We start from the raw sequence: 19,158 nt of genomic DNA on the forward strand, positions 1-19,158 counted from the left end.
ACTTCTCCAGAACAGCTTCCAGAGCAGAAAACCAGACCAAGTAGGATGTGGGCTGATTTTTCCAACAACAGCCTGCTCCTGGCTGCCATCTCTTTTTGGGAGCAAGACAAACGCTTCTCTGTGCGCCTGCTGGTGCAGTGCAGGTGTAGTAGGCTTGGCTGGGAGAGTGCAGGATCTGGGAGCTCTTGGGAAGATGGTTAGCAAGAAAAGATGCTTTTGGACCAAAGGTTTCTGGAAACGTTCTGTTAGTGAATGACCTTTTCCAGTGGCTTTGTAAGTCATAGTAGAGTACTCCTGAGGTCCCGAGTACCTAAGCTACAACTTCCAAATAATTGTACCATGACTTGCACTGAACGATCCTGTGACTGACTCTACTTCAGTTCAGTGAGAGGCTAATTCTAGTTTTTGTAAATAGTAACATCATAGTTCTTGAGGAGGCTTTTTGGAGGAAAACTTGGACAAAGGAGCTGTCTTTTTTTAGCTGTTTAGAGGAGGGTTTTAAAGAAATAATGATGAGTGGCAAATACAGTTTGTTTGGTTTTTTTAAAGTCTTGTTAAAGATCTTGCTTCGTAATTACCTGAAAATGATCAATACTAAGTCAGTCTGTTAACTGTTTCAATTTTAACTGTGGAGGCTGAGAGCTAAGTTTGCAAAGGTTAACAAGTTCTGGCCTTCATGTGTATAATTTAATCGTCACAAAATGCATGGAAGCATTTGTTTTCTGACTGGCTCTTAGGGGGTCAGAGGTACCTTGTTTGACTTGAAACTTCATTTCCCATCTGAATATAGGGCGAGAAAAAGATTGGTGGTCTGTACTGATAGTAAAAATTAGGAGCATATACAACAGTACACAGAAACTCTCAGTTTGGTATATCTGAAGCTTCTCAGGTTAAAAGCTTCTCAGGTGAAAACAGCTCCATGGTTAAAAATCTGCTTTTTTTTTCTCTTCTGTTGTAGGTATTTTAAGCTTGCAGCAGGTGAGAGCTATGAGTTGAGGTTTAAAATTTGTCACTCAGTAATTCAGTTAAGTCCAGTTGAGTCATGAAGGTGATCTTCCAAGTGGGAAGAGAATTTATGCTGACTGTCTACTGTGTAAGCCAAGATCATAAGAGAAGTTGAGAGCTTTGGTCTGAACTTTGAGTGTTGCTGCTTTTGTCAGAACTCCCCCAATCTTTGTTGGGTTTTTTTCCTCCTTTTTTCTTTTTGTTAACTGAAAGTGAGGGGTAAAGTAGGGTATGTTTCTAGGTTTTGTAAAATTAAACTGTTTTTCAACAATCTATAAAATGAAATTTGCATTGACGGTGATAAGAACTCTTTATATTTTAAAATAATTTATTGAAACCTTGTCAAAGTCAGTATTTTTAAATCTTTTAATTGTAATCCTCTTTGGAGAGCATTTTTAACTTGATGGTATTCGTTGTAGAAAATGTATGTACTAGATCTTCAATACTACTGATTATCAGTGAATTTATAGCTGTCTGAAAATGTGATTAGAGCGTAATGAACTGTAAAGCAGAAGCCATTTGTAAATTCCATATTCATTAGCCCTATACCCCAGGGAAGGGGGGCTGGAACTAGGTGATCTTTAAGGTCCCTTCCATCCCAAGCCATTCTATGATTATACGCCTCATCTTAATTATTTTATTGTATGTAAATATAGAGAACAAATTGATAATTAAATCTATGTAAAAAGTGTTTAAAATACACAAAAGTATACTTAGATAAATCCACTACCTTTTTTTTTCAGTTCGGAGGTTCAATTTGTATTAGCTTCAAAAATCTTACTAGTTAAGTTACTAATATTTTTTATTTTTTTTTTTAGTAACTTGTAACCATCAGCATCCTAAAAATAGTTAAGTTCCATGCTATGGTTCTTAAGTAACTATTGTTTACAAATAAATGACAAGTCTCTGAAAAAGCAGGGTATGTGCTATGAAAGGCGGTATTTTCTCAAGAGAAATGATGCCACTGGCTACTTAATCTAAACTATTCATAATACAGTTTAAAGAGTTACCTGAAGTTGATCAGATGATTATTCAAATTCTTTTATAGCCTAAGAAACTTTCTGTTCAAAACTTCACTCCTTGAACTCCTGACATCTAGAAAAAAAATAATTGATGCCAAGACTTTGAAAGCCTCCCTTTTTCACAGTAGGTGAGTTGGCTTCTCCGCCCGGGCTTTGCCTGGCTGGGTACCAGTGATGGTGTACTATGTTTGTGCAGGCAGGATCCTCCCACTTACTGCGGCTTGCTGGGAGTCTAGTTCTAAATGTGTGAAATCCTCTTTGGGAAATGTAAATCCATCATTCCTTTGGGAGAAACAAGGAGTGTGAGAAGTGAAAGTAGCATCTAATCGGGCGCTTGTTTTGGAAAACCCCTGGTAAATGGTCTTGTTTATATTGGATGGATCATCCCCTTCTTGCATGTGGAAGTGAAGTTGTTTGTGTTTCACAAATTGACTGTTAGTGATGCAGCAAATGATAGGTAGCAAACGTAGCCATTGTAAGCATGGGGAAGCCTCTTGTAAAATTGTATTTATGGTATGGAGAACACTCTGTATTATTTATGGTATGAAGAACATTCTGTAGGGTTGAAGTGTCCACTTCCCAATCAGACCTGGGGTCATCCTTCTGTTGTAACGATACGTAGCTGTCATCTGCATGACAACAAAAAGTTGTTTTTAAACATACAGTGTTAGCACTAGAATTCGTTGGGAAGTCTTGCCGTTTCCAACATGCTGTCCTTTGATTTCAATGTATCCGCCTTTCCAGTATGTTGCAAATTGGGTTAAAACCTGTTTTGAGTTACTTTGATCAAACTGTTTTAAGTTTTAGTCTAACCGCAGACAGTAAATGTCAACAATGGGCTCCCAAATTCTAATGCTAGCGTAAATGAACTTTTCTAATTTGTAATATAGCTGTAGCTGCTGAATGTTGTCGTGTGTGTGTTGTGTAAAACTGTTATGTGTTTTTTTTTTAATGTTTTGGGTGCATAAAGCACCAGTACAAATACCTACTCTGTAGCTCTTGTGAAAAGCTTGGGAACCTGCAAATACTGCAGTACACTCTCTGTCCAGAAGAGGGTGCTCTGCAGCTGGCGCTCCTGTCCTGCGCTGCGGAATTGTCCCTTACCCTGCTAATGATTAGCGTGGGAAAAAGAGGGAAAGCGATGTTTCAAAAAGACAGATAATGAATAGTTTCTTCTGGCAGTCTTCATGCAGTATACCTTTGTGTAAAATGTACAGGGTGAATAATAACATCAATTGTCAAGCATTCAAAAGTGAATTCGCAGAGTTTATTTTTAATTTTGTTGCAGCATGCGCTGGCTTAACTGCAGTTGTCAGATTCCAATAACTTTCTTTGCTGTAGGTTCTCAATCCTGTGACATGCAATACGAAAAACTTAAACTCGTCTGGAGAGCCCTTCTGTGAGTTGGCTTCCTGCCTTGCTCAAACCACCCTTGTTTACACGCACGTTGAGACGATGGGAATGTGTATTTTCATGTGCATAGAACTTCTTGTCATAGGCTTTGTTTTACCTTGTGTTTTCACTTCAGCAATTCATATCAGAATTAAACTGTTTCAAATGCCGTCTGCATCTTGGATCTTTCTCCATGTCTGGACTTTTTAAAAAGGCATCTGAAGTCCAAACTTGCATTCTTCATCTTCAAAAACAGCTGAGGTGAATGGCATGCACTTACGTATTTTTTTCCTAAGTAGGTCTATTGTTCCTAGAGTTAGGGTAGTATTTAGAGCATACTTTTAACAGCACTTTAGAATTTGGAATTATTGCAGTTATTGAAGAACTTAGTCTTGTGTTTTCTTTCTACTGTGATGGTGATATTTTTATTTCAAATTAATTTGGAATTATGTTCAAATTTGAACATTTTTCTCAGCACTGTTATGAATTGCATTTCATATTTGTAATGTAAAGACTGTATAACATAATTTATGAATTTGATACTTTTCTTATATGTTCCCTTTCGATGTTGTCGCTTTGTAGGGTTTTTTTGTCCAGGTCTTGCCTTTTCTTAGGCACTAAGTAACTTGAAACATCATTTACTTTAGTTGGAAGTTTTAATTACTTGCTCTTGGAAAACAGACTTGAGTTTCTCCTGGTTGCAAAAGAAAATTCTACCATGTTTGAACACACTTGGAGAAAATTGTTTTCTTGAGGCAGTGCTTACACCAAGAGTAAGTTAAAAGTTTCTCCTGTGGAACTTCAGCTGATCCAGGTTGAGAATTTGTTCCCCTGTACATTTTGTTTTGCTGATGTTTACAACTGCTCAGTAAGTACTTCTTTCCTGCAGTCATTTAATTACTCATTTTATGCTGGCTCACTTTCAGCTAAAAATGTAATTTGAGATAGTATCAAAAGCCCTGCTGAAATCAGGGCAGTGAGCTTCTCTTCTATTCACTTTATCCTACGCGCTAGTGAGCTTGTCAGAAAAGAAAGTTGGAATGGCTTCACACAGCTTATTCTCAACCCAGTAACGCACCTCTTTGGCTTTTTCAGTCACCATCACCACACCTGGAAGTTATTAGAAAGGACTCCAAAGGCTCCCCATTCCCTTGACCTATTTTGAAAGTACAATTTTTGCTCTTTGCTGCTGGGGAGGAACCTCCCTGTTCTCTACAGGTTCTGAGAACTCATAGTTAAAGGTTCTGGTTTCAGTTTGGCCAGTTCCTTCTGGTTCTGCACAATGTTGCACTGAAGCTCACAGCTTTTATAGTGTATGCTATTGTATCTCACTGGTTTAAAAAAAAAAAAAAAAAACCCAAAGCTTAAAGCACCATACCTTAGCTGTGAACAGCGTTAATGGTATCAATGTTATTGTAGTTACTCTTTTTTTTACTTGGCAACAAACACTTTTTGGTAGAGCGCCACTGTAACCTACTTAGTGAATCTATGGGTAAGAGTAGGACACTTCAAAATCTTTGCATGTGTTTTAACTGAAAATCCTTTTTTTGTTCTGTATTTAATACTGACTACTAGCAGTTATCTTCCTTTTAGAAAAGAGATTTGACCCTTCAGTTAGGAGTAAACTAGAATATCTTGAGATGTAAAAATACCCCTACATAACTGATCCTGTTGAATGTGAACCACTTACTTAAAAATGCTCTTTTTTTCTGAGAAATTATAGCTGCTTCTTGAACACAGGAATGAGACAACAGAGACCACTTGTTCATTTAGTAATTAAGTCTACTGAGAGAATTTACATGTTCTCTATTTCGACCTCACTTAGGCCACAGTTCTAAAAGCACGGCATGATCAAAATTTCCTTATCTCGCTACAAGTGCTGACTACCCAGTTCAGGTTTTGGGCATCTCAGGGAGAGACTTCTAGCTGGAGTAAAGCCACATGCCTTGACAAAACCTAGTGATGTTAACGTGGACTTACATCAGCTGAGGATCCGGCCCTTAACTGTTCAAAAGTATGAATGTATTCAAAATTTTACTTTGCTTCTCATTGATACTGCCCTCTTTACTGTGCTCTATACCCTTATTGCTGTATGTAATTAATTTTTTGCAATGTTCCATTTGCAACTTGTTTGTGGATTTCAGCATAAAAATAATTTTCTTTCTAAGAGTAAGTGTGAACTTAGATTGTGAGTTTATTGCATTCTGTATCTTCAAAGTTTACATCCCTCAAAAGCCAGTTTGTCTGCTACCAACTGTTTTAATCCTTAGAGTACCTCCAACCATCTTCTTTCTAGGATTTTTATAGTTAAACAGAATGGATTTTTATTTTTGTAGCTCGTAACTTACATATGTATAGTAGTTATTTCTATTTAGCAATTAGTGATCAGAATACTGTAAAAATGTTCCTTTTAAGAGCTGTAACTTTAAATTAGTAATAATTACTTACAAGAAAATACCAGCATGTTAACTTTTTTTTTTTAAACTGTTATTCTTTAGCTTGGAAATACTGTGATGCTGTGACTTAGGATTTGTATTGAATGTGTTTATGCGTATATTCTGAAGTTGCACTAAATAGGGAAAAATGAGCTTAAAATGAAAGTAATAGATCAAAAAGTAGAATTTATAACATCTTAAGTTTTTTTTTCAATGGAGAAAGGTGACATTTGGGGTTCAATTTTTTTTTTGTTTTCCCACAGACCAGTAAGGAAGGAGTGATCAGTGTACTCCTGAAACAGTTGTTTCCTTATAGTGCAGTTTGAGATATGTAGTATTTAGTGCCCAAACATAAGCAAACGCCATCTGCACCATTCCTGCCTCTCAGAGAGCAAAACCTCAGCGCAAACCGGACCGCTCCCGGCTGTAAGTACATGAGATCTTACTTACAAAGAAATAACCAGCCAACATAATATTGAACCTCCAGTAGAAATGTTTAAAAGCAGAATTTGCTAATTTTTTTTTTCCTGACATCAAGTGATGCTTTCAAATCCCAAATTGTTTTTGCTTTGTTTTTTAAAAGGCGGCAGGCTGAAATGAGAGGATAAGGAGGTATTACTGTAAAACTCAGTCACAAGATGTGGGAAGTGTGTTCTTTATTTGCTGCGTAGGCACAGGAAGTGTGAGTGTGGGAGGTCTCATGAAAGTCTCTGCTTTGTTTGCACCCTCATTGGTTTCATCCAGTGTTTCTGAAGCCAGTGATAATACCCTTGCCCCCGTAACTGTGACGTTTGCTCAAATCAGAACATGTGGGTGATGTGTATTATCTGAGTACTCGGGCCAGGTTCTGTGTAAGAAGCTGCAACTTCAGTGAAGTCACAGAACTCCACCAGTTCTGTGGTGGTACGCCACGTTAACACCAGTGAAACTGAAGAAAACTTTTGTCTTCAGAGAGTTGTATCATGGCCTAGCTCTTGTGACTTAAGCTCCCAGAAACCTCTTTTGAGAATCATCTGCTCCATCTTCTTCATAGAAGTTTGTAAATACAGATTTTTCACAGCAATGACTCTGTTACTGAATTTCCTAATGCATCTTTTTGTTGTCTTGTTATTTGTACTGTATTTCTCTGTAGATTAAAGTGTGTGGATTAAAGTATTTAAACCCAGTTTTTTGCTGTTCCTCAGTATGCATAAAAGCAAATGTGAGTTTTGAACCCTGTAACAGCCTGGTGAGGATGACAACTGCTGGCTTTTAGAGGGCTGCAGTATGAGAAGCATGGTCATTTGGAGAACAGAGTTGTACTTTTGTTGAACACTGCAGCTGTGCTTCTGCCTGAGATCCCTGCTGCAAAGTCCGAGTGTTTGAACACTCAGATATATGGAAAAAAATTCCAGACAACGTGATAATGTCATTCAGAGGTAAAACTAATGCTGTTCAGTAACCTACAACGATGTCTCGGCTGCTACTTACCCACTTCTGCTTCCTCCTCCTCCTCGAGGTATTCACCCCTGGAGAAGAGCTGACTTTGTATGGCTCTGTAATAGATGTCTTTAAAATGGTTTAAAAACCCCAGGCTTCAATAGTAAGATGAAATGTCTAGATTGTTCCTTCTCACCAGTGTCAGTGATTTGGGACCTTGAAACAGTTTGTGATGCACACTTTTTAGTCTAAGCGGGGAAACAGGCCTACAAATCTCTTATCTGTAAAGAGCAATTCCTAAATAAGAGCTTTAAGGGGGGATGTTTTGGTGTTAATATAAACGGGAGGCAGGAGGGCTGCTGAGCACAAGTCAGCAAAAAGCACCCGGGGCTTCCCACGGAAAGGGGAAGCGCTGCTGCTGGAAGACGTTTGGAGATAAGTGGCTCAGTGCTTTCTCCTGATGGCAGCAGATGGGCGAGTTGGGGCTTTTGGAAGTGAATAAATCCTCCTATGGGGCCACTTTATCATAGTGTCATTCCCTCCCTGAGTCTCTCCTCTGTTCCCTGATCTCATTTGCACAAAAGAGAGAACAGGCTCTGGCCTCTGAGCTCCTATATTATGCTACAATCAAACCTTTTAAAGACTATTTGTGTGTTGTTTTCCATTCAAGATGGGGTCAGAGCACACGTATTCAGCAGGTTTTTTTCTTAGATGGGTAAGACAATAGTTTTACAGAGCTTTGAGGATCACTGGCACTAATGCTCGTACAAGATCTTGGTTTAATGCATTTTTAAATGTTTTTAGAACTGTTGGAGTGAACCGTGCACAGCACCAGTTTGAGACAGGCTTCAGCCTAAAGTTGTGTAAGAAGTCACACCGCAGGTGCACGCGAGGAAGAACACGGGATCTTAGAAAAGTGGAAGTCAGGACTGAAATTCTGTTTCTGTCTTTTGATAACAGAAGTAAAGATATAAAATATCTGGTGAATGAAAAGTAGAGTGGGTGCGTGTGGGTCCAAATAAGATTGAAGGAGTCTGGTGTTAGACACTTCAGGGTTAAAACTCCAATTTCAGGGTATCTCGTCTAGTGAGTGTATCTTCCTCTTAAGGAAAAGCCCCAACTGCAGAAATGCACTGGGCAAACTGCGCTTCTCTTTCCTTGGGCATCTGTAGGCAATGTGAGACCACGCTGCTCGCCACACGGTAACAGATGGCCAGAGAGTCCTGGTGACCGCGGGTGCTGCCGCGCTGATGGGGAACAATGCCCTGTGCATCCCAGCATGTGCCACCCAGCAGCGCTGAGGGCCATTGTCCCCATCCCACTGCGAAATCCCGATTCCACGCTTAAGAACTGCAGAAAAGAGCCTGGCTCTCTCAGACCTGCAAAAGAGCAGCTCCCCATGTTGTTCGTTGGAAATATGGAAAGGGCAATGCATATAGAAATCTAATTATTGGCAGGCACAGCCTGGCTTTTAGCATGGTAATTGCGGGCCGTTGTGCTTTCTGGTGCACGGACCCCTGAAAGGTAGTCATGAAAGCAGAAGTTAAAACTATTGAATTTCCATCAGTCATTCAGTGTTTGCTTTGATTACGTTGACGCGATTTTTGTGTGTTCCTGAGCTGCAATGAGAAGCTGTTATTAATCACTTTTAGATGTTTTAAGGAGCAGGGGCAGGGGGGCTGCCTGGCCCGGGTGATGCGGGAAGCGGTAAGAAAGCAGCGATGCGATGGGGAAGCATCCTCCCCGCTGTACCCCCCCCCCCAACCCCGTGCGGGGGTCTGCGCCTCCCTCTGCCGCCGCCGGGGTCCCCGCCCGCCCGGCTGGTGCTCGCGGAGCGACCCGGGGGCGGGGGGGCGGCGGGGTCCCGGCACCCCCCGCCTCCCGCCCGCCCTTATAGCCCGGCCCGGCGCGGCGGTGGCTCTCGGCGGGCCCGGCATGGCGGCGGCGCGGGGCTGGCCCTGGCCCTGCCTCCGGGCCCTGCTGCGGCTGCTGCTGCTGGCGGGCGGCGGGCAGCGGCCGGGAGCCGCCGACCGCTGCAGCTGGAGGGGCAGGTAGGGGGGGAGAACGGCCCGGGGAGGCGGGGGGGCTCCGATCAACCGGGGGGTCCCAGGGGCCGGCGGGTCCGGGGGGTCTCAGCCGCGGGGTACGGAAAGGGAGCGGCCGGTCCCGGCGAAGGAAGGGCGGCAGCTCCGCCTTGCCGGAGGCGTCTCTATTGTGACTTTCACGGGAAAACACGCAACAAAGCTTTCTCGAAAATCTTATCTCTTTCCACTGCATTTTATTGTCTTTTCCTTTAAGTAATTCTGCTGTTACGGATTTGATTTTCATAAGTGACAGAAGCAAAAGTAACTTTTCTGAAAGCAATTAATTTGCACCAGCTTGAGCAAGAGCTCAAGAGCAGGGCCAGTGCCGCCTGCTTTGATTACGAACGTTTTTTGATGAAATCTTATAAGAAGCGTTAATAGAAATTTAGGTTTCTAACCCCAGTTTTTCAGATGTAACATCAGTACTCGTTGTGCAGCTTCTGCTGCGAGTCAGCGGCTCTCACCCCTACCCACATGTAGGTGGGATTTTCCAGGGAGCCGAGTGTCAGCCGGTGCTATCGCATGGAAAGTCCTTGTTGCTATTCAGCAGGGAGAAGTTTCCCTCTTGCCGTTTTCCTGGATGCCGCGGGCATCCAAGCAGGGATTTGCAGGTGGATGAAAGGGGCTGAGGCTCCTTTCCCCATGCCCAGGTGCAGCTCCAGGTGTGAGCAATCCCGCTCCTTTCCCCTGGCCCTGCAGCTGTGATGGGAGGGAAAGTCTCCAGCTGGGAGAAGTTAAGAGTCATTAGCAGAGGGTCAGAGTTGGGTGCAGGATCTGTCGCTGGGCAGCCAGCGTGGCAGTGACTGCTGGGCTCTTCTGCATGTGCCGTGGCTATCACCAGTGACAGACTGATGGTATTGTCTTGGCAGTGGTTTGAGCTGGGAGCCCCGTTCCCGTGCGGTGGAGCAGGTCCATCTGCGCTGCACCGAGGGCTCCCTGGAATGGATGTACCCAGCACGAGCTCTGCGTGTCATTTTGGAGCCCAACCTCTCCAGTGACCAGCACACCACTGTCTGCATCAAGCCCGCCAGTGACTTCCAGGGTGCCAGCATCTACGTGGAGCATGCTGGGCAGCTGCACCTGGTGGTAAGCGAGGCAGAAGGGGCTCGACCCCACCATGTGTCTTGCTTCAGTGCCCACACACCGCAACGAGTGGCCCTCTTCCTGCAGGCCAGCCCACAGAGGGACATCAGCCGCCGGACAGCCAGCTTCCAGTATGAGCTGCTGAGCAACCAGAGCGCTGCTGGCCCCGACTTCAAAAAGATGGCCCTGGTGGAAGGTAGGAGCAGGGCCAGCCTCGGGGCTCTGCTGTTGAGGTAGTTCTGAGGTGGCATCCGATAAGTGATCTTGCATCTCTAGCGACAGAGCTGTTTTGGGTTGAGAGGTTTGTCATGGCAAGGGACGTCCTTCTGCCAGCTCACTGACCGTTTGATGGGCGCAGGATGTTTTCAGATTTCTACCTTAAGGGACATCCTGTACTCATGGGAGAGAACACCGTGATAAAATGATAAACTCTGTCTCTCCATTAGCAGCCCGCTCCGTCCTGGGCATATGTGCTGTGCCCCGTTTCCTCTCATAATTCATCAGTTCTTCAGCAACGATACGTAGTGTAATGTTATAAGTAACGAACTGTTCTTTTTTTCTAGCTATGTGCCGTCCTTGTGACAACGTGGAACTTCTTTTGGCCATTTGCAGCAGTGATTTTGGTAAGCTGACTAAAGGGAAGTCATTCAGCCTTTAATTATGCATTGATTAGTTGGATTTATTTACTTATTTTCTTAAAATAGCAGCATGACTGTGCTCTCTGATCTGAGAAAGAAACTATCTGTGTGAAAAAGCATTAGAATGGGGAAAATAAATGAAACCTAGAAGGGAGAAGCTTTCATTTCACTGTTCCCATTTCCCCTGGGCAGAAAGGTTATGATCGAACGCTGAACTGGAAGTAATTCTCACAGGTGTGCTGCTGGCTCTCACACGCAGCGAAGTCAGGTGTGTGCAGACACACATACACACCCAGGTTACACGTGATCAGTATGTTCCTTTTTATTACCTTCATCTGCGGTTTGGTTTGGTTTTCTTTTCCCCTATGATGAATATGCCCTCTCTCTTCCCTCACAACTTGCGCATTTCCTTGTTTGGTTTTTTTTCTATAAAAGTAGTGAGTTGTTTGTAACTGAGATAAGGACTTTAGGTGATTTAAACTTCCTCCAGTGATATACTGGTTCTGTTTCATGCCTTATGAGAAGACAAAGCAGTTAATATTCTGTAAGATAAGAAATAAGCCTGGAATAGGCTGCCCAGGGAGGTGGTGGAGTCACCATCCCTGGGTGTGTTTAACACTTGTTTAGATGTGGTGTTAAGGGATATGGTGTAAGGGAGAACTTTGTAGAGTGGAGTTGATGGTTGGACTCGATGATCCCAAGGGTCTTTTCCAACCTAAATGATTCTGTGATTCTATGAAATAATAAGTACTGGTTTGATGGTACATTAAAATCTTTTCCCATTTTCTCTACTTAATAATGCAATATAAACTTTCTTTTTCTCTTGATCATGAATTGTTCATTGTATTCCCATAGTTTTGCGCATGAAAATTTGTAGCTCTTTGTACAGCTAAAGCTGTTGAGCTGCCTCTCCATGTGGCCACAATTATATTGCTGTAAATGTACCCATGTAAAGAGATAAACCCATGAACTATATTTACCCCTATTCAATATTTAAAACAACCCCCCAAAATACTGCTTTCTTACCAAGTTTGCCACACTTCAAGGCTACTGATAAAATCACACACCAACATCGTTGTTCTAATACAAGAACAGAGTCTAGAGCACGCTTACTTTAGAGTGCTCCTGAGCTGGTCATTTTTCTTCTTCTAAATTAACTGATGGAACCCAGCCCATTGTTTCTCCTTGATGAAGTTACCAGTTCCCATGCCAGGCGCGCTCCCGCCGCACTGCCTGAAAGACCAGAGACTGACAGATGCGGGGCCCAGGCACACAATGGAGCACTTACACTCGCAGCAGCAACGGACCAGAAGAAATGGCCCTTTGAACTGACTCTATTTATGGCCTGACTTCCTTGCCCTAAGCTCACAAATCGCTATCATCAACTTTTTTGATTAGAGAAAATAGCTGCTAATGAAAGTGTAAATGACACTGGGAGTGAATAGGGCCTTTATAGTTATTCTTAAGACGGAGGTCTGCAGTCACTGGGCCCTGAGCAGCACAGGAGCAACTTGGAGCACCAGGAACAAGCGCATTATAGCTTGTCAATAGACTTGTCTGCATCTGATTAAAAATAATCAAGCACAGAGAGAAACAGAGGGAGAGCAGAGACATCTGTTAGGCAAAATTCTGGATTCCCTTGGAAATTGAATTAGATGAGGAAATTCTCAGAAACTTCAGAAATAAACTTCTGCCTCTTGGGTTGTTGAGTTCTCCAAACCTAAATGAAAGAATTCTGTGGCTGAAGCATGGTGATGTTCCCGTCACATTGGTAACCTCTCCTTTGCTCAGGAGCTCTTCGCTCAAATGGTGGCATGTTTCTTTCTGAGCCTTCTCTGGGCATGGGATTGAAATTCATTTAGTTAATAGAAGAAAGGGGGCGGTGAGAATGAGAAAGATGGCTTCAGGACAGCAAACACAGTCAGACGGGATGTTTCATTCTCTGTACAGTTGATGCTTTCAGTCAGGAAGACTATGGCTTATTACGCTTTCATTCCTGGAAAACAGCTAGGATCACTTTGGGAAAGGAGGTACATGTATGCTATGTGATTTCTAAATACGGCTTCAGATAAAGCCACTTTAAAAGTTCTGCATGTTGTTCATCAACTCCCAAAGTGTCTTTTGATGAATGGATGAATGCCCTTTTCTTTTGAGGGAGAAAATCACAAACCTTTAACCAAAAAATGTTTAACAAGCTCTTACTTTTTTGAAACAAATAATACTCTAATTTTTCTTGCATCAAACTCTGTTACTGCTGTCAAATCAAAAACTTCAGAGTCCCCTGGAGACAGGGAGGGGGTCGTCTGCGACGGTCGTGCTCTTGGAACAGAGACTGAAAAAACTGAATCCCTGAGCTGACCTCTTTCACGTGCTTTTTTTATCCTTTACTGCTGCTTTGTATTATCAAACAAGTTTTATGCTTTTTCCTCATATTTGAGTAGTCATAAAGCATGCTTCCAAGCACGTAGCACTGTTAGTATAGGGATCCTCTGTGTAAAGGATGCAATGTAAGCTCAGAAATGTGCCCCTCTGTAGGTGGTAGGCGTGTAAACTACACAACAAATTTGCTTCTCCAATTGTTTCATTCTCCAGTTATTCATCCTAGTACCTGACCTACTTACCTGCTGCTCCATAACCACCTCCTGTCTTCTTCACATCTAGTGGTGAAAGGATCTATCCGAAACGTTTCCCACGATTCAGAGAACCACATGTCACAGGTTGATGTCAGTGTCCAGAAAGTCTACAGACAGAAAAACAGAATTTTCCAGCAGGATGAAGCAAGTGGTGAACGGCGAGGCCCTATCCGAACCCTGCTACAGTGCAAGGTGAAGAAGGGAGGTGGAGTTTTCCTTTTCACTGGAAAGGAACACTTTGGCGAAGCTTGGTTGGGCTGTGCTCCTCGCTTTAAAGATTTCCTGTTCATTTACCGGGCTGCCAGAGAAAGAGGAGCGAACCCATGTGAGTTTCAGCTCGACTGACAGCACTGACACTGGAGTTGAGAGTTGAAAAATTTCGGCCCGGTTTTTGGATACTGGGTCTGAAGCAGAGTTAAAACCAAGGACTAAAGCTAACAATTTCACCAAAACCGGGGCCTGGAGAATTTCCTGAAGATAATGGCTCTGTGAGCCCGGTGAACTCTGCCTTTTAATCCACATTTGCATTAGTTTCTCCTTCACATCTTTGCCTCACAAAATAACTCTGAATTTTGAAATGTGTCTTTTTTGTGGATAGAAAGCAGCTTGTGCTCAGTATTACAAAATTCTCTCTAACATCTTCTCTTCTGTATGCATACTATGTGCTTTTTCTCTAGATTTTTTTCTCTCCTCCCCCATCTCTACTTGATTTCCCTTCCAAATGGCTTCTTTCATTTTTATTTTTTTTTTAACAAGATAATTTCTGACCATCTCACCACTTCATCACTTCCAAGTTTCCAAGATGAATGCTAACTATAGTCTTAGCCGTAGTTACTAAACCTTCAGGCAATTGGCAGCTTTGCCAGGTTTTTTGTCTTCTGTTTGTTAGCAGGGAGATTAACTAACCCTCCAGGGCAAAATCACAGCTGAGGTAATTCTGCAGCGCTCTGTTGACTGACTTTGCTCCCTGTGCAAACAGGTCAATGAAGGATACTGCACTTTAGCTAATGTGAACACTGGCACTCTGTCCTACCGGAGGAGAGAAGGTGTTTGGGAAATGCATTGAAATAATCAGAAGTTTTGGTTGTAGCATTGCCTGCATGAGAATGTAAGATTTGGTATTCTTAGCACTGGGTCCACAATTGGCTCTCGTTTGTGTTTAGAGAACGGACCCACGTGAACTGGCCCTTGTATTGGAGGATGTACAGGGATATCCGAGTACTTGGGTTTTGAGAGCTGGAGATCAGTGCTACGTGTGAGATTTTAAATGGAGTACTCTCCTTTGGGTGGTATTTGCACTGTAAATTGGAGATAAAGTGTGTTATTTTAGTATAGATTGGAGGTACTGCCTTTCTTCTTGTTTTGTATATTTGTATATGTCAAACCTGTGTGGGGTTTTGCCTTTTAAAGGGGCCTTAGCTGTTTCTTGTAGCATTAATGTCGTAATTAATATTTGCTTTCGTAGACCACCATCCCTTTGAAATAATGTGTTCTTTTTAAAGCAAATAAGTAGTTTGGTGAATGAGAGGTTGAAAAGCTGAAATAACCCAGCACGAAGTGAAACAACATACTTAAAAACGCATGTGATCTGGTGATTTAATCCACAGCTCTGTGGGCTTGTCAGCCTTGCAATGAGCAACTTGAAATCCTTGCAATTGGTGAGAATAATGAAGAGCTTATTAGAGATTGTGCATGTTGTATATATTAATTCTGTTTGACTGTAATCTCCCTAGACTGCATAAAGTTAACTGCCTTGATACCAGTAATTAGTAGAGGTACCTGCATGTTTCCAAGTGGTGGGGTAAAAAGCTTTTTTGGAGAAAATCTTTTTGTTTTCATTTGTTTCAGATTTTAAACAAATATTCTGACTTTTCTGGGGAAAAACATGTAATGTATACAGTGCCCACACTCAAAAAAAAGTTCTGCCGTGCTAAAGTCAGTCGTGCTACTGCTGTTACATCAGGTTCAAATTTTTTCCGACATCAGGACTGAGGATGTTTAGATACAGACACGAGTAACTGCGGCAAAGCAGGTAGTGTTTCTGTTGGGATAAGATGGAAAATCTGAATCAATACAAGAGCAGTAAAGCAATTGAAGAGTAACGTAAGATAAGGTCATACACTTCTTAGTTTCAGTGACTTTATTAATGTGACAAGGTGGACAGCCGTTATCACAGCAAGGAGCTGTGGTTAGGTCAGGGCATTTCAATTTTGTCTCCCAGTGCCTTAAGCTCTGTCAGCCTAGAGTGATATTGTGGTTTTCCAAGTACTTAGTTTCGAGGGCAGCAAGCAATGTTTCCTTCCCTGGCGCCTTACCTCACGTAGCTTCTACTCTGAACAATAGAGTCCTTTCTTTAGCCACAGGAGAATAAAAACTAAAGGGGAATACTCTTCCTCGCGCTGGCTGGGTTAGCGTGCTTATGTATAAAGCATTTACGTGTTCATTTTGGTCTTCTCAGACGAGGTTGAACAGAGACAAAACACATTAATGCAAGCAGCTTGTAATGCCCACTGCTTCGGTACGTATGTCACTGAATGCATCCCAAATTCACCCACACTGCTTTATTTGCCCCCCTTGCAAACGGGCAGAGACCAATTGAATCAAAGGCATGAAGCATTCAGACTGTCAAAAAAGCAGCCAGTGTATAAAGATAGGAAGGTGGGCTGGCAGGTAGAGAGGTGAAGAACAGCAGCAAAGTGTTTAAGCTACAGCTGACCATAATTCACACGTAATGGTTAGTCAGCATCTTCCATAAAGTGGCAGTCTTCCATGTAAGGCCTGTTCTGTTGCTTGGTCTCCACGTAGACGGCAAAACTTTTCAGGAGTCCTAGATGTCCTAAAGGAGACATAATCGGTACAGTTCCAGAGATCTATTATGGGAAGTTCCACATCCCAGGAGTTCGTAATTTTGTGTTCAAGAACCACATATGGCACTAAACAAACCCTTCATTCACCTGTTTCTCAAAAGCTCTGGGGATTTTCCTCCCTCTAAGATGGATAAATAGGGCCTACAGGGAATATAGGGGCTCCAGGTATGTTTGTCCATGTTCAGCCTTTGGGGATCAATTTCTCCAACTCTGCGTATAGGAGAATTGGGTCAGAAGGGGTTAAATACTAGCAGTGTCTCACATGTGGGGAGTTGAGACAATGAGAGACAATGCTTGGTGGAATTTGGGTGCCAGCTCTCATTAGTGCTGACATTAAGATTTGAGCTAGACCTAGTATGGCGAAGGGGGAACCTAAGTTACAGTCAAAACACATTTGTGAACAACTGCAAGCAGACAAGTGATCTTCTTTCTTTACTGTGCTTAAATTTAACCCAATGAATTATCTTTACGGAGGAAAGCACGTTGAACATTTTTCCCTTCAGCAGCGCAAGCTGAAGTCTTTCAGTGTCTTCCAGGAAGGAAGTGAAGCCTTTTCCATAATCCTTCTGATCTGTAACACTTCATAAAGCAGCAGGGCTCTTCATGCACTTAATCATTTGTTCTTTGCTGGACTCGTGCCTGATGTGTAGATAGAGAATCAAAAGAGGAACGGGAAGTTTCCCTCGTTCATTGAAAGACAAAAGAACCACAAGAATCTCTAATGAGGCTTTGAATGACTGGACCAACACGGTGAAGTAACAGTTCATGAATAGGCACTGGGGGCTAAGTTGTCTTGACTGCTTTGAATGGGGGCTTGCCTGCTTACACCAGGGTGGATTTGGCCCTTTTTGAATGCAGTCGGTCTTTTCCTCATGCCTACCTTGCCTTTTCTGTGCACTTCTGAATGCACTGAATTTTCAACACACCATTCTGGAGGACATTAATTACATGAATACAGGCTTATTGCCTTTGTTAGAGGTTTGACTCATTCACTCCCTTTCTCCAATTTGTTTATTATTTTTAAGGTAAACATTTCAATATTTCTTGCTGAAGTGTAAGCTCAACTTTTGTCTCCAACAAAAGGATGAGAGCTCTGTTTGTATAACAAAGTAGGACGACAAATCTGTCACAGTATGAAACGGCAAAGCCGTGGCTTTTGGAGAGTTCTACAGGGAAGCCGTAGGAGCTGTGTGCCGAAGTCTCCAAATCGGGGGTTTATGCTGTGCTTTGCCGCTGACTCAAATATCTCATGCCTTCTGCTGTCAGTGAGAGAGACCACGTTTTAACACACCCTCCCGCAAGCTCACTCTGCACTGAGATTTCTATGCTTAACTTCAACATGGGAAGAGGAATAATTTTTTTCTCTTTTTCTGTCCTTGACCAAGAGTCCACCTGTTCTCCCTTTTTAATGGTCTTCATCACATTCTGTTGAAATCTAGCAAGGCTTCCAAAATAGTCATGGAGAGTCAGAGTTAAAAATATTTGCAGTTTTTCTAAATGCCTTTTTTTTTTTTTTTCCCCCCCTTCATTTCAAAGTGATGAGTTTTGGTTTCAGTATGCTGTAGTGATAATTTAGAGAGAAGTAATTGATGTTCCTGTAATTAATACAGTAATGCTTAGTATATTTATCCTTTTGCCTCAGGATGTAATCCTAGTAATGTTAGAGAAATTATTTCCCTAAAGATAGAGCAAAGGCTATCTCACTAGTTAAAGGAATGCTCTCGCTGTTGCCCATAGGCAAGTACCTGAAATGAATCGAGGGGCCAACAGGGAATGCAGGGGCTCCAGGTGTGCCATCAGACCCATCGTCACAGCACGCCACGCAGCAACAGCCCTCTTCACTGCCAGCTCGAGAAGTTACAGAAAAATTGTCAATTCTTTACCTATTACAGTGCCAAGATTAAGGCCAGCCAAACTGCTTGAGTATCAGGTTCACACAAAATGAACGCTTGACTTGAATCCGAGGAGATTTACTTTTGCAAGAATCATATTCCTGACTCCAAAAGAGAAACTGTTACACTTCATTGAAAAGTGTTGCTGATAATTTGATCTAAAACTTTGTTTCCGACTTTGTATGAATGGAACCGTACACAAATTACCTTGTCAGGAGAATAAAAGTAGGATTTGCAGGATCAGGCTTCTAAAGCACAACGTTCCTTTACAGACAGATACTCCCTTTAAATTGGAGGAAAAAAAATAACCTAAAGCAAAAAAAACCTTTCTTCCTCCACCAAGAACTACTTGATTTTTAAAATGTAATGTAGGTGCTATAAAAAGTGCGAATTCTTTTCTTACATTGAAAAACATTAAGAAGTTTAATACAAACAGACAAAATACAACTAACTCACCCCCTTAAAGATCTGTTGAACTAATTTAGGATCAAGAATTGCTCATAATGGTATTTTCACGTAAATTATCTGCCTCTTTTCAATTAGCTTTTATTATTTTAATGGTGGCACCTCCCACCCTCCCTTAGTGCTTTGGTCCGACTCACATAATTGCCTATATTTTATGTAAATGGAATTGTTACACCGTAAAATGATATACAAATGTGTCTACCACACAAAGTCCAATAAATGG

The 19,158-nt window shown here is 42.2% G+C and overlaps 1 protein-coding gene and 1 long non-coding RNA gene across 4 annotated transcripts; both read left to right on the plus strand.

Annotated features, from left to right (window-relative positions):
* The first annotated feature begins 4,834 nt into the window (after positions 1-4,834).
* Positions 4,835-7,019, plus strand: LOC141751153 (uncharacterized). The gene is made up of 2 exons (XR_012589893.1): positions 4,835-5,433; positions 6,118-7,019. It is a non-coding gene; the product is annotated as an uncharacterized LOC141751153 (long non-coding RNA).
* Positions 7,020-7,101: 82 nt separating this feature from the next.
* LOC141751154 (meteorin-like protein) lies at positions 7,102-19,106 on the plus strand. Of its 3 annotated transcripts, XM_074607521.1 has the most exons (5): positions 9,073-9,324; positions 10,227-10,443; positions 10,528-10,636; positions 11,004-11,063; positions 13,740-19,106. In XM_074607521.1, the coding sequence occupies exons 1-5, from the start codon at positions 9,209-9,211 to the stop codon at positions 14,054-14,056; spliced, it is 819 nt and encodes a 272-aa protein (XP_074463622.1). In that variant the 5' UTR covers positions 9,073-9,208; the 3' UTR covers positions 14,057-19,106. The 3 variants fall into 3 exon arrangements, with proteins under 3 accessions (XP_074463621.1, XP_074463620.1, XP_074463622.1); XM_074607520.1 differs by lacking the exon at positions 9,073-9,324 and adding an exon at positions 7,102-7,272 and having other exon boundaries at positions 10,227-10,636; XM_074607519.1 differs by having other exon boundaries at positions 9,072-9,324; positions 10,227-10,636.
* Positions 19,107-19,158: the final 52 nt, after the last annotated feature.

The sequence above is a fragment of the Larus michahellis genome, chromosome 14, assembly GCF_964199755.1.
Source record: "Larus michahellis chromosome 14, bLarMic1.1, whole genome shotgun sequence".
NCBI classification, from domain to species: Eukaryota; Metazoa; Chordata; class Aves; order Charadriiformes; family Laridae; genus Larus; species Larus michahellis.